Source organism: Mauremys reevesii, linkage group 10 (assembly GCF_016161935.1).
Source record: "Mauremys reevesii isolate NIE-2019 linkage group 10, ASM1616193v1, whole genome shotgun sequence".
Classification (NCBI taxonomy): Eukaryota; Metazoa; Chordata; order Testudines; family Geoemydidae; genus Mauremys; species Mauremys reevesii.
Window position 1 is genome coordinate 55,140,164 of NC_052632.1, and position 13,754 is coordinate 55,153,917.

Below are 13,754 nucleotides of genomic sequence, written 5' to 3' on the forward strand. Positions count from 1 at the left end.
CAAAATAAACCCAGATTTTCCATGGGAAAAAAACACATTGTCCAGCCAGCTCTAATTGTTACCCCAAATCTTTTGCTATATAGGGGTTCCGGGGGGGGGAGGGGGCTCTGGGCTGGGGCAGGGGGTTGGGATGTGGGAGGGTGTCAGGGCTCTGGGCTGGGGGTGCAGGCTCTGGGGTGGGACCAGGGATGAGGCAGTTGGGGTGCAGGAGGTGGCTCCAGGTTTGGGGGTAGGCTCAGGCTGGGGCAGGGGGTTGGGGTATGGGAGGGGGTCAGGGCTCTGACCTAGGGGTGCAGGCTCTGGAGTGGGACCAGGGATGAGGCAGTTGGGATGCAGGAAGAGGCTCCAGGTTTTGGGGGGGGGGGGGCAAAGGGGTGGGGCAGGGGGTTGGGGAAGGGGTTTGTGGCTCGGACTTACCTTGGGTGGCTCCTGGTCAGCAGTGCAGCGGGGGTACTAAGGCAGGCTTCCTGCCTGTCCTGGCACCATGGACCGTGCTGCACCCCAGAAGCGGCCAGCAGCAGGTGTGGCTCCTCTCACCCACAGACACCGCCTCCCCTCAGCTTCCATTGGCCGGGAACCAACCAATAGGATTGCGGAGCCAGTGCTCGGGGTGGGATCAGTGCGCGGAGCCCTGTGCCCCCCCCCCGCCTAGGAGCCGGACCTGCTGCTGGCTACTTCCAGGGCACAGAGCAGTGTTGGAAGAGGTAGGAACTAGCCTGCCTTAGCCGGGCAGAACCACCGACAGGACTTTTAACAGCCAGGTCAGCAGTGCTGACCAGAGCCATCGCGACCCAGTGCCTTACATTCCACAACCCAGTACTGGGTCGCGACCCGTAATTTGAAAACCACTGGACTAGATGACTTCTAACTGTACAATTCTATGAATCTATTATTTGAGTGCTATTACCACCGCTTGTACAATGGCTCAATTTTTCCTTCTTTATCATGGGAAGCTTTGATACTTGCCTCCCTTATAGGAGAGGAGTATGACTCTTTGCTTAGTAAGGGCTGTGACGTACAGAGAATTAGTAACATCATTGAGAGACGTGGAACTTGAACATAGGGTCTCCTGGCTCCAAGCCCAGTGAACCTGCCTTTAGGCAAAAGGCTATGTTGATGATGGGTTAAGGCAGCAGCAGGAGAAGGGATTTTATCTGTGGCCCATCTGGAGGGATGCTCTGGTCTGGGTGGCTATTTCAGGAGACTCAGCAGGCCCAGGGAACTTGCTTGCTGTAGATGGAATGTTCAGAGTTTAGTAACAAGTTTGTAACAAGCTCTACTGAGAATGTGCAAATGGTGGTGCTGGGTGGGGGGAGATGTGGGGGAAGGGGAGGCCGGGCGGGGGTGGGGAGGCTTATAACTTGGCCAAATCTGGCCATAATGTTTTGGGTAGAAACTTAAAAAAAGCAAAAGAAATTCAAGCCAAGGCAGAGACCAAACATGGAAAATGACTGTCCACATAGTTAAAACGCAGAAAAATAACTATAAGCAATTGTAACTAAGGGGTTGTAAATGATAGTGTTAGGCAATCTTAATCTTAGTGGTTGTTAGTGCTCATGGTAATAATCATCATCATGAATAACTACCCCTGTGTTGGATTGGTGATATGTGGGTAACACCCATCTTGCTTAACCTCTGGGAGGCAAGTACCTCCAAACAGAATCTGGTTAGAGCAGCTCCAGCACAACATCTGCTATAGGCCCTTAGGAAAGTTTGATCAAACTGTATATGTGACGTTGCACTCCATATGATTTTATGAAAATATGCTAACGAGTGTGAATATAATGTAACTGGAATACGCTTCACGAAAACAGTCTCTTGTAAGGTATCATTACAAAGCTTATAATCTACTGAGTGTGTTCATCCTATTTGTATGAATGTATCATTCTTGTATCTGAAACTAGGAATATAAAATATAATTCTGAGGTCCTAGTGTAGTTATGCAAAGTGTGGGCCATTAATAGTGGTTTAGAATCTTGATGGCTCCCATTGACTAGGACAATTGGTTGTAAATAGCTCTATTTACTTGCAAGCCTTCCTGTGAGTAAGATCAGGAAGAATGAAGGCTTGGGGGGTCTCACAGGACATGTGACCATGTCACCTGGTATTGGAATCCATCTTAAACCTGGTGCTTTTCCATTTAGAAGGAGTGGGGGCGGGGCCCAAAGAGACAAAAGATTCCCGCCTTGTGCCAAAGGTATATAAGGGGGTGGAACAGAACAATGAGAAATCCCCTAGTTACCACCTGAGCTAACAAGGACTGTACCAGGGAAAGGATTGGGCCCAGATTAGGAAGGAGTCCAGTCTGTGAAAGAAGCTTATTGGAACATCTCTGAGGGTGAGATTTTATCTGTATTCAGTTTCCTACTGTATTAGGCTTAGACTTGCGTGTTTTATTTTATTTTGCTTGGTAACTTACTTTGTTCTGTCTGTTATTACTTGGAACCACTTAAATCCTTCTTTTTATATTTAATAAAATCACTTTTTGCTTATAAATTAACCCAGAGTAAGTAATTAACTCCTGCGGGAGAAAACAGCTGTGCATCTCTCTCTATCAGTGTTATAGAGGGCGGACAATTTATGAGTTTACCCTGTATAAGCTTTATACAGAGTAAAATGGATTTATTTGGGATTTGGATCCCATTGGGAACTGAGTATCTGGGTACTAGAGACAGGAATATCTGCTAAGTGGTTTTCAGGTAAAGTCTGCAGTTTTGAGGGGACATGGTTCAGACGCTGGGTCTGTGCTGAAGCAGACTGGCATGTCTGGCTCAACAAGGCAGGGTTCTGAAGTCCCAAGCTGCCAGGGAAAACGGGCTCAGAGGTAGTCTCAGCACATCAAGTAGCAGTCCCAAGGGGGTTTCTGTGACCCAAGCCGTCACAGTATAAAATACCGACTTCGCGTGAGAAGGGAGCTGGGAGCGTCTCTTAACTCTAGCATAATGCGAGAACAGGGGGATGTGAGGTGACTCATGATATCTGCCACCTTCGCTCCTAGCAGGCAAGACACCAGAGCATTCTCTCAGGCACTGCGTGCCAGCTGTTTATATTCCAGGTGATCTAATCCCACCAGCACAGCCTGTCTTGCTCTCCCCACTGTTGCGACCCCTTCAGCGAGTGAAGAGTTGTCTGCTGTCTCTATCTCAGTCAGCAGGTGGGTTGCATCTAAGCGGCGTGTGGCCCTCCATACCGCCTCAGCGCCCTTCCCTCCTGAGACTGGATTCCTCAGCTAGAGGACAGGAGAGTCGGTTCTGATATGGGCCCTTTCCACAATGTTCCTAAATGTTGTTTCTGAAAGCAGTTCTGTCTCGCTCTGCTCATCCAGGTCAGCAGCTCTGGCCTGCAGATGCTGCGGGTGTCAAGGGCCACGAGCTGCTGGCCCTGGGCGCACACATACGCCACGTGGCAATAGACATTCTGCAGTAACTGGGCAGTGCTCCCCTTGGCTAGTCCGCTGCTGGTCCGCTACCTCCACAATCAGAGGGAGTTTAAGTAGCGCTACAGTATGGCTTTTATGTGGTCGGTTGAAGCATTTAGGGCAGAAGCTTTTAATTAGCCTAATTGTCTCTTAGCAATGAAAGTCAGAAGCCTGCTGCCCTCGGTGCCCAACTCCCCTGTGCTCACTCTGTCAGTTGCCCCCTCCCTTGGCTGGGGACCTCTCCTTATGGAAGAACCAACCAGCAAGCCCTCAACATGTGCTACTGCTTGGCAGAGAGGAGGGACGGCGGCCCAGGTTTGTGCAGTGCCACATGTAATGTTTTATACAGATTTTAATGAGCTAATTTACACAATTGCAAATAATTTGAGTGTAACCATAAGTTTCAGCCGATGTGTTGCTGATGAAAGGTGGGGGCCTGTTTGACCTCTGTGGAGAGAGGTGGATCCCCACTGCAGAGAAGAACGGTGGCCTTCCTCCCAGGAAAGGAGAGAGGGCCACACAGTTACTGATCAACTAAAAGAGGCAAAGCAAAACTATGAGGCCAGAGCTGAGATTGAAGGTGCAGAAGCAGGGAGCTAGCGGGGATGCCATGCAGAGACCTCAGAGAAAAGGTCCAAGTGATGGTCACTGCCCAGTGGAGTTCTGCCTGGACTTAGGAACAGACGAGAGCAAGGCAACTGGCCCTATGTTCATAGAGAGCCTCCGCACGGCTGAGCTTCCTCCCCTGAACTGGTGCATGGCCAGCTAGGTCAAGGCCAGGGGTAGGTTCACAAGGCATCTCTGGAGTTTGTGGGTTCTTGGATGGGGTGACCGAAATGAACATGTGAGAAGAAAAGGGGCCACAATCTGGAGATAGGCCAGTGCCGTGGTGCATATACACTACAATACACTCTTTAATTACAGGAGCACATGCTGCATTTTTCCAAATGGGCATCAGGGTTTGAAGATAGGACTCTCTGATCATTATCCCTTGAGTCAAAGGAGTAACTGAATGGATTTGATACAGACCTTCCAGCACCTTACACAGCTATTTACAAGATTCATAGATTCTGAGACCAGAAGGGTCCATTGTGATCTAGTCTGACCTCCTGTATAACACAGGCCATAGAACGTCTTCAAAATAATTCCTAGAACAGATCTCTTAGAAAAACATCCGGTCTTGTTTAAAATTGTCAGTGATGGAGAATCGACCACGATTTTTGGTAAATTGTTCCAATGGTTAATTACTCTCACTGTTAAAAATGTATGTTTTATTTCAGTCTGAATGTATCTAGCTTCAAATTCCAGCCGTTGGCTTGTGTTAGACCTTTCTATGCTAGATTGAAGAGCCCGTTATTGTTCCCCATGTGGGTACTTGTAGCCTATAATCAAGTCACCCCTTAATCTTCTCTTTGTTAAGCTAAATAGATTGAGCTCCTTGAGTCTATAAAGCATGTTTTCTAATTCTTTATTCATTCTCTGCACCCTCTCCAATTTATCAACATCCTTTCTTCTTGAATTGTGGACACCAGAACTGGATGCAGTATTCCAGCAGCTATCACACGAGTCCCAAATACAGAGGTAAAATTACCTCTCGGCTCCTCCTGTTTATGCATCCAAGGATTTTATTAGCCCTTTGGCCACAGTGTTGCACCAGAAGCTCATGTTCAGCTAATTATCTACCATGATCCCCAAATCTTTTCCCGAGTCCTTGCTACCCAGGATAGAGTTCCCCATCCTGTAAATATGGCCTACATTCTTTGTTTCTAGATAGATACATTTACCCCTATTAAAACACATATTTTTTACTTGAATGCAGCTTACTAAGCGATCCAGATCACTCCATATGAGTGACATGTCCGCTTCATTATTTTCCACTTCACAAATTTTTGTGTCAGCTGCAAACTTTATTAGTGACGATTTTGTGTTTTCATCCAGGTCATTAACAGAAATGTAAAATATCGCAGGGCCAAGAACCAATCCCTGCAGGCCCCCACTAAAAACACACCCCTTCTACTATATTTACATTTTCAGACCCCTCCGTTTGCCAGCTTTTAATCCATGTAATACGTGCCATGTTAAGATAGCAGTGGCAAGCTGGGTATCAGGACACTTGTCCCTGTGAAGGGAGTGTGGTTGAATGGGTGAAGCAGTGCAAATCAACAGTACAGCACAGCGCACTCTGAAAAGCAGGGTGACTGACTGTACTAACTTGGTCGGCTCTGCCATAGCTGGGCTATGGATTCTGTTCCCAGCTTTGCAAGAGCTGGGACCTTCTGCAGCTTCTCAGGTACTTGATTTGTAAAATGGGGGGAATGATTCCTAGGGTAGGGATATGAAGCCTTGGTCAATAATGAGGGTTGGACAGTGCCCAGAAATAGTAGCAATAATTTGTAGAAAAGGTGAGAGCCGAGCTTATGGTCTACTGGGTGCTTTGGCAATGGGTCTTTGGAGTGGGACACTCTCTCCAGAAATCATGACAGTGCAACATGTGAGACAGCCCTTTCAGTGTACAGACTGTCTGGTGAAAACTGGGATGAGTGGCAACCCCACCCCTGCTACATATTTTGGAGGGTGCTCCTACCTATTTGGTGTCCTGGAAGCAGAATGGTATGAGTCCAGTAAATTGGGAGCAGAATGTCATCTAACCCTGAACTCTCATGCTCTCAGACAGCGGTGGCAGTAGTGATCGTGGGTCAGAAAGCACTTCAAATGCATTTGCGGTCATCTAGAAATCCAACTAATTTCAGTGACGCCTTTGACCTGGATACAGGCGTGATGGGTCACTATATGAGTGGAACAGATGACATGGATGATAGGCGTAAGCAGCAGCAGCAATTAAGGAAGGTGCTGGCCACAGAAAGGCCGTGGTCATACATAGAAAATGCATAGTTGTTAACTGTGGTGATCGACTGCCCTGTCAAACAGCTGATCATTACATCCGAAATTGGGAAACACACAGGCCATGGTCAGTTCCTTGCCGACCTATACACCTTTCACCGAATCCACTGGGATCTTTTTATGGGGCTGACAGCTACCGTGGTCACTGAGGTACCCCTGGCCCAACGCATGGCAAGAGTACAATTTTAGACTACAGTGGCTGGTTGACTTGGTGTTTGATGTATTTTGAGACACAAAAGAGGCACTGTTTTCTAACAATTGATGCAATTTAATGAATGATGCACTATAGAAAATAGAAACTAGCTGGGTGCTGGGATCCAGATGAGAGCCGTGTTCCATGGAGCCATGAGAGAAGGCCCTTTCCCTCACACACAGTGCCTTCTTTGGCTTATTTTGGCAGCATTTGCTGCTGCTGGAACCAAGGGAACATCAATATGTCAAAAGAAGTTCTAAGGGGGCATTTTCTTTCAAATGTGAAGCTTCACAGAAAGTCTTCCCGGCCTGTCTCCTCAGGAAAAGGTAACGTGACAGACTCAGAGCTCACCAAGCATTTGCAGAGAGAGGTAACATACAATGTCACAATTCAATGCTCTGAAATCTGTACAGAATGCAGGGTTCCTGGGCCTCTGTAGATGCTGGATTTGCTTGGTTTTATTGGACTTCTTTCTGGATTCTTTTCTGCACATGCTGTGTCTTTTCTCTCAAGGTTTGGCTGCTGATTCCAGGGAATAGGCTTTTCAGAATGTTACAGTACACCATGTACAGCTCCGGGTCTATCTTGGGCATGGGGGCTGAGTTCGAATTGCAGGCCTGTTCAGTGACAGAGTGCTGCAGCAGGTACACATCACTGAAGAGAGCAGTTAGGATTTTGTGTGCCGCTTTGTAAGGGTCATTTTCAAACTGCACCATTGCCTTAAGCTCAGTCAGGGTATAGCCATTGTAACGCTTGCTGTCTTCTGCGCGAGGCGGCACAGTCTCACCAATATGTCTCACCTTCCACTTCAGGCATTTCAGTTCTTCTTTTACGTCATCCAGTTCTCTCTCCATGGCTTGGAATTCCTTCAGGGTTACAAATCTCCTGCTGAACGAGATGTTAATAGATACAAGGTGGGAGTCAAAGGACAATCAGTGTTAGTTCAAAATTAGCTGCTGGGTGGGATTATCAGTACAGGGTTTGAGACTCTGCACAGGGGCCAGCCCTAAATACCCTCTGTCTGGGGCCATTCAATGCTTGAATTTTGTCATTAGTGCGGCTTGGGCACCATCCTAGTGAGACTCGCTCCGATCCTCCGAAAGGTATGTCCTGTGGGAGCTATCCAGCAAGATCTGGGGGTCACCACGTAAGTGGGGCTGGGGTAGAAAGAACTTGAGAGGGTGTGTTTGCGAGTGGAGTAGGGGCTGACGTAAGGGGACATGCCAACAGGAAGGCAGGGCATCCAGCACTATATGACAGCAACAGCACTAGCAGTACTTTGGAGGATTGCTCACGTCTGGGCTGTGGCAGTGCACACAGGGTGTAGGGGGGAACAATGCATATTGGGGCTGGGAATACAGTCATGGGGGGTTTCCTACATGGGCATAGCTGCATGTTGGGGCTGTGGCTAGGGCCTGACGCCATGCACGCTGTGGTTCCTAATTGAGGAGTTGCATGAAGCTATGAGCAATCCACACTGTGGCTAGGGTAGCACACAGAAGGACCAGGGATGTAGCCAGAAGTGGGCCATTACAGCAGGTCAACTGCACGGTCAGGCAATGGAAGTACACACTATAGGCCAGATTCATTGTTGCCCTCTGGGCCTTTTGTACCAGCTACCTCGAACTGGAGGGCAAAGATAGCCCACTGATCAGGTCCCTGGTTCCATCCTTGGTATGTGGGCCAACACAGTGCCTGACACATGAGCACAAAGACACAAGTGGCAAATAGTCCTGGCACAGAGGGCTCATGGGGGAGGTGGGAATCAAAGATGGGAGGAGGCATGGCCAGGGCAGTTCTGCCCTCCTTGATCACTGTAGTTGTGGGGGAAGAAATACATTTTCCTACTGTAAAAATTTCCAAAGGGTGGAGTTTTATAGCCTGGCCCAGACATTGTCCTTAATAAGGAGCTTCTGCTTTGCTGGGTTTGGGGAGAAAGTACCAAGGTTACTGTCAAATCACTTCTGGGCAAACTCACTGAGCTAAATTTCTGATAGTGCTCAGTGGGGTCCTTCCCTCTTTGTGACAGCATTGCACATGCTGAGACGGGGGCTCAGGCTGGCACGACTTGGAGGAAAAGCATCAAGTATTTCCTGAATGCAGCAGGAGAAAATCTGGAAGCCTGGGGTGCAAAGAAAGGGGCCGGTGCTGTGATTTTAAAGCCTCCACTATTTGGCTGCATCCTGCAAATTCTGTGTTTTTAGCATTTAAACAAATTAAAGGCCAGCTCCCAAAGGACGTATCAGCCATTTGTTCTTGAATAGGGGCCTCTGTGCTGGCCTGACCAATTTGGAGGATGGTCAGGCTGGCGTGGTAGGTGGTGGGAAGTCTCTCAGCTGCCACTCAGATTGGGATAACCCCACCACTCACTGAAGTCACTCTCCCATCACAACGCTACTGACCATGTTTGGAGCCATAGTCTGCCTCCAGCAGGCTGGGTGGCTGTGGTGCAGCTAAAGAGGCCTTCTGCTAAAGGATCTAGCTAGAACCTGTGGGCACAGAACCCAACTGGGCCACCTAGGGCCAGGCTCCTTGTCGTCTGAATGCTGGGTCAGGAATTGGCCCTACAGTTCTATTTTTTCCCAGCGCGGATGCAGCCAAACCAATATAAAGGGACTGACAGGAGACTATGCAGTCACACTAGGGAAGCCGCAGAGCTGGGAACTAGACTTTTCCCAGCCCTGATCACCTCACCCCGAGGTATGATCTACAAAGCCTTTTGGAAAATCTGTAGGGACGCTGGTCAGGAGCTTCTACTTCATGGCTGGATAGCTGCATACCTGAATGATTTGTACTGAAAACTTGGTTTTGTGTGTGTGTTTCAAATAATGTGAGCTGGCTGGAGCATAGAATGGGCATGGGAGGAGTTAAAATACATTTAAAAATAAACCCATAGACACTAAAATGTGGATATTAATAATCACCAACTTTTTATCTTTCACAAAAATTCCTTGGAAATTAACTGTCAAAAAACTGCATTAATGAAATGTGACCATTGCACACTTAAAAATTGCAGTCAGATTAAAATTCCAGTAGCAATGTTACCTTAGCTATGGTGCACAAGCAAATAGGCAGTGTATTAGCCTTCTGCTTTTCTGGGTAAAGTTGCTGCTTTGCCGCGAAGAACCACATTTTCAGAAGCACTCAGCATGTTGCATGCATCTTGGGTGATGAGTTCTTGAGAATCTGGCCATTAGTATCATGCTGGGATCTGAGGGGAGCTAAGCACTTGATAACCTGCCTCCAGTTGCAGGTGCTGAGAACCTGAAAATCTGGTCCTGGCTCTTTGGCAAATCTGGACCTTGGTAACACCACTGGTTAGGAGAGTTGCTGTGCTGCGGTTAGCATGGCATAGGGAATGATTTTTGCCATGACAATGTGCTAGAACTCCTCCTATTGACTTCACTGGGGTTTGGATCAGGAGTTAAATTTGCTACAGTTTCCTTTAAGCAGCGTGATCCTGCAAACTTTAGCTATGTGAATAAAGTTTCTCCTGTGTCTGCAGGATCAGGGCCTATGTTACACCACAAAACATGCAGAAAATGCAGCATGACTGAGTTATGGCTGCTGCTCACTATATGTCCTTTGCTGAGAAATCAAGAGCAATCACTGCCCCGCGTATGTAACCAGATACCTGGGGTCGTGTGTATGAGAGAGAAACAACCACCTGTTCCATGGCAGTGATGAGTCCAAAGGCAAATTCTCTGAGTCCTGAGGCCCAGACCAGGGAAATAACTCTCTGCCCTGAGGGAACCTGAGGCAATGTTGAGCACAGTGATGGCCGTGTCTCCAGCTGAAGCCATTGCAGAGCACTGCCAAATCTATGACACCTACTCAAGGGTGGGAAATGACCAGATAAAGGGCTTGCGAGATGACAGAAGTAACTACAGCCAGGAATATGGGGCAACTTCTTCCTCCAGGTTATGGCTGCCTGATGGGCTGTGAAAATGTAAAGGACCCTGAGCAGGGTGGAGTGGGGGGAAGAACTGCTGCTCACCTTGTCTCAGTGTGTAGGGAACCAAAGGCCAACACAGTGGGGGGTGGGGTGGTGGTGTTAATACTCTCCCTCCTCCCCCCAGAGAAGCTGAGGTTAGGCCACAGCGATCCCCAGGCCCCAATCTCTGAGGAGGTGGGACACAGACAAGGAACTGGGCTGTGGGGAAGACTATTTACGATCTGAATTGTTGAAATTTGAAAAGATAAAAGGTATTGGCAGTCACGCACTCCCTTAGGATGCCAGTTGTGTGCCCTCATTACACTAACTTCTTTATTTGGGGGATGTGACCGATATGGCAGCCCTATGCAGTATCTTTGGGGACCATTGTATTACATTTGTGATACTTTATATAGGATTGTGTTCTACTGCATGGGGGAGGGTTACCATAGTTCCTCCAGGAATTTAAAACAGTGGGGGTGGGGGGTGACCAAGGTGAGTAAACTCCAAAGGTACCACCCCCAGGGGTGGCTTGCATGCACTGGGTCAAACTGTGTTTTCCAGAGACTACATATATCAAAGCTTTTGGTATAAAAAGCTCACAATCTTCCTCTTGCTTCAGAAAATGGACAGGCCCCTTGGTCCCAAAGTGGTCCCAAGCGTTGTGGAAGGACTGGAAAGACCTTGGCAAACCGGACTGCCCATGTGGATAGTGGATTATTCCTCGTATGTGTAGTGAGCATTAAAATCCTTGTATTGTTTTTGGCATGTTTTCTCTGTGATGCTTGTGTGTATAATAAATGTGCTTCCTTTGATAGAGTCATGTGGTCACTTGTACCCGCTGGCACATGCAGGCCATAGCTCTTGGAGAGAAGCACAGTACAGGTGCTGGCCATTAGGCAGCCTGGCTGGCTGGGGATATCTCAGTGTATGGCAGGGAGCTGATCAACTTTCAAACCCTCAGTCAGAAGGGAGTGAGCCATGGGTCCCTGCTCAGACACAGGAGCTGGCTGGAGGCCTGAGACCTGACTGGGCACTCCTGGAGTGGACCAGGGTGCAGTCACCCTGAAACTGTAACATCCCTGACTCGTAAAGTGTGGGCTTTTCAATGAATGGAGCGCTGCAGTGTTTGCAGTTTAAATACAGTATAAGCAACTGTTTAAATTCACAAACTGCTCACAGCACCCAGGACCGGCGCTTCCATTAGGCAACCCTAGGCAGTCGCCATGGGCACCAGGATTCGGAGGGCAGCATTTTGTGCGCTCCCCACGGGGTGCATGGGAGCTTCCGGTTCCGCTCCCATTGCGCCGCCGAAGAAGGACCTTCTGCCGACGTGCCGCGGAAAACAGCAGCAGGCAATTGAGCAGCTCAATGACTGCCGCTGTTGCCTGTGGCATTTCAGCGGAGGGTCCTTCTTCAGTGGCACGATGGGAGTGGAACCAGAAGCTCCCGCATGCCCCATGGGGAGCACACAAAATGCCACCCCCCCGAATTCTGCCTAGGGCACCAGAAACCCTGGCGCTGCTCCTGACAGCACCTAGGAGGAGGAAGCCCAACAGATGTGCAGCCTTGTCCCCAGATGAAAATACCAACCCACATTGAGTGCAACTTCCCAGCGCTGCACTCAGGAGCCATGTGTAATGAGGCCATCCCAAGCACAGTATAGAAAATAGCTCACCTGTGGGTCTGTCTGCTGCTTGATTACAAACCGATTTATTGAACCAAATACCAGCTTGACTCCCAACTATCAGTGTAACAAGGGACCATGAATATCTCTGGTACGCCATATTTACATCATTCACTGGTATAACTCTGTGTGCTAACTGCTTCCTCAGTTATTTAAAAAAAAAGAATAAACAAATGAATTAGTGACCTCCATGATGGGACCCCTAGTGCCTGTCTGAACTAAACACGTTACCCGGACGCATACCTTTTGCAAAGGGGATCTTCATGAGTCGGTTCAAGATTCCTTCCTGTAGGTGTGGACCCAGAATTGGAGTAGCCAGCAGATTGTGAGCTATCACTGGGGTTTGCTGTCACTTTAGGCCTTGTGCTTTTCCTGCTTGGAATCACTGTGTGGTCTGATGGTGAGGCTTGTAGAGTTTGTGCTGTGTGAGGACAACAGGAATATGAGGAGGTTAGATTGAGTCCTGCCTGGGATTCTGGGTCTTGCTGTGGATTGGCTGAGCTGGATGTTAGATTAGGCCTGAGGCTGGCGGAATGAGATGATGTATTTGGCCTTGGATTGGTTGGGCTGGAACCTGATGCCGCTAGTTTTGGATTCATTTGCTCCAATGTTCTAGGTCCTGATGCTATTCTTGGGGCCAATCGAGTGACGTGACCAGCTTCCGGCATGGTTGGGTTCTGCCCCATGGAGGTCTGGCTGACAGGCTCTGATGAAAGCGAGGCATTGGTTGATGTAGCGCTGGAGGAGCTTGATGTAGAACATGGGGATGTTTTCTGAGCATTGTGGCCACTCCTGGTCCTTCTCACTTTAGTAACGTTCAGAGCTGGGTGTTGCGCTGCCCTGAAAAAGACAAGCAAACAAATATTCACTCCCCTTTCCAGGCCTGTGCTAAGAGCTGATATGTCAGTACGAGACCCATCGCCCTTGAGTATTACACCCATGATTCACCTATCTCTTTTGTGCCATATTCCCCCAAATTGGTCTCTGAGGAAGCAGTTTTACAAAAAAGCAGCCACTGTGAGAAACATACCCAGCATATCAACATTTCCTGTCTTCTCAATGACGTGATATACAGAGACCTTTGTTGTGGAATCCAGAAGCCAGGCAGAAGCCAAATAAACACTGACTAATGCTAAGGCGAGGGTATATGGACGAGCAGCTGAATGGACAGGTGAATGGCTGAAATGCAGTCCTCCCCCATGCCTGAAGAAGTCACTCCTGCAAAAGGCAGAACCTCCCTTCTCATTGCAAACAATGGACTCAGTGGGGTACCGTAACAGGTGAGTCCTGGCATAACGCTATTGCGGGAATTCTGGCCACAAGCAGCTCCACAAGCCGCTATCCCAGCTGGTGTCAGAGTTAGATTGGCTGGGGGACTTCATTGTCCTGGCAGACCTTGCAGATGACAGTTCTAGTTCATTGGCTTGGGTTGTTATGGACTTCCTGGTGGTCTCTGGTTCCACTTATATAAGGTATGCAATACCCGCTCGTGTCTGGGCTGTGCCATAGTTGGGTATTGCAAATATGCCACTGTTGTGGTCAAATCATCACCTCTAAGGTGAGATCAGGCCTTGTCCCCATTCCTGGCAGGGCAAGGACCTGTGACATTCTCTGCTCAGAG

At 48.5% G+C, this 13,754-nt stretch overlaps 1 protein-coding gene across 1 annotated transcript in view; it reads right to left on the reverse strand.

The window, feature by feature from the left end:
* Positions 1-6,590: 6,590 nt before the first annotated feature.
* GSG1L (GSG1 like) overlaps positions 6,591-13,754 on the reverse strand; it is a 133,660-nt gene continuing 126,496 nt past the window's right edge. Inside the window, exons 6-7 of the mRNA XM_039492046.1 lie at positions 12,377-12,973; positions 6,591-7,400 (exon numbers count right to left, since the gene is read on the reverse strand). Coding sequence (XP_039347980.1) covers positions 6,971-7,400; positions 12,377-12,973 — 1,027 coding nt within the window. The 3' untranslated portion in view covers positions 6,591-6,970. The remainder of the gene's footprint in view (positions 7,401-12,376; positions 12,974-13,754) is intronic.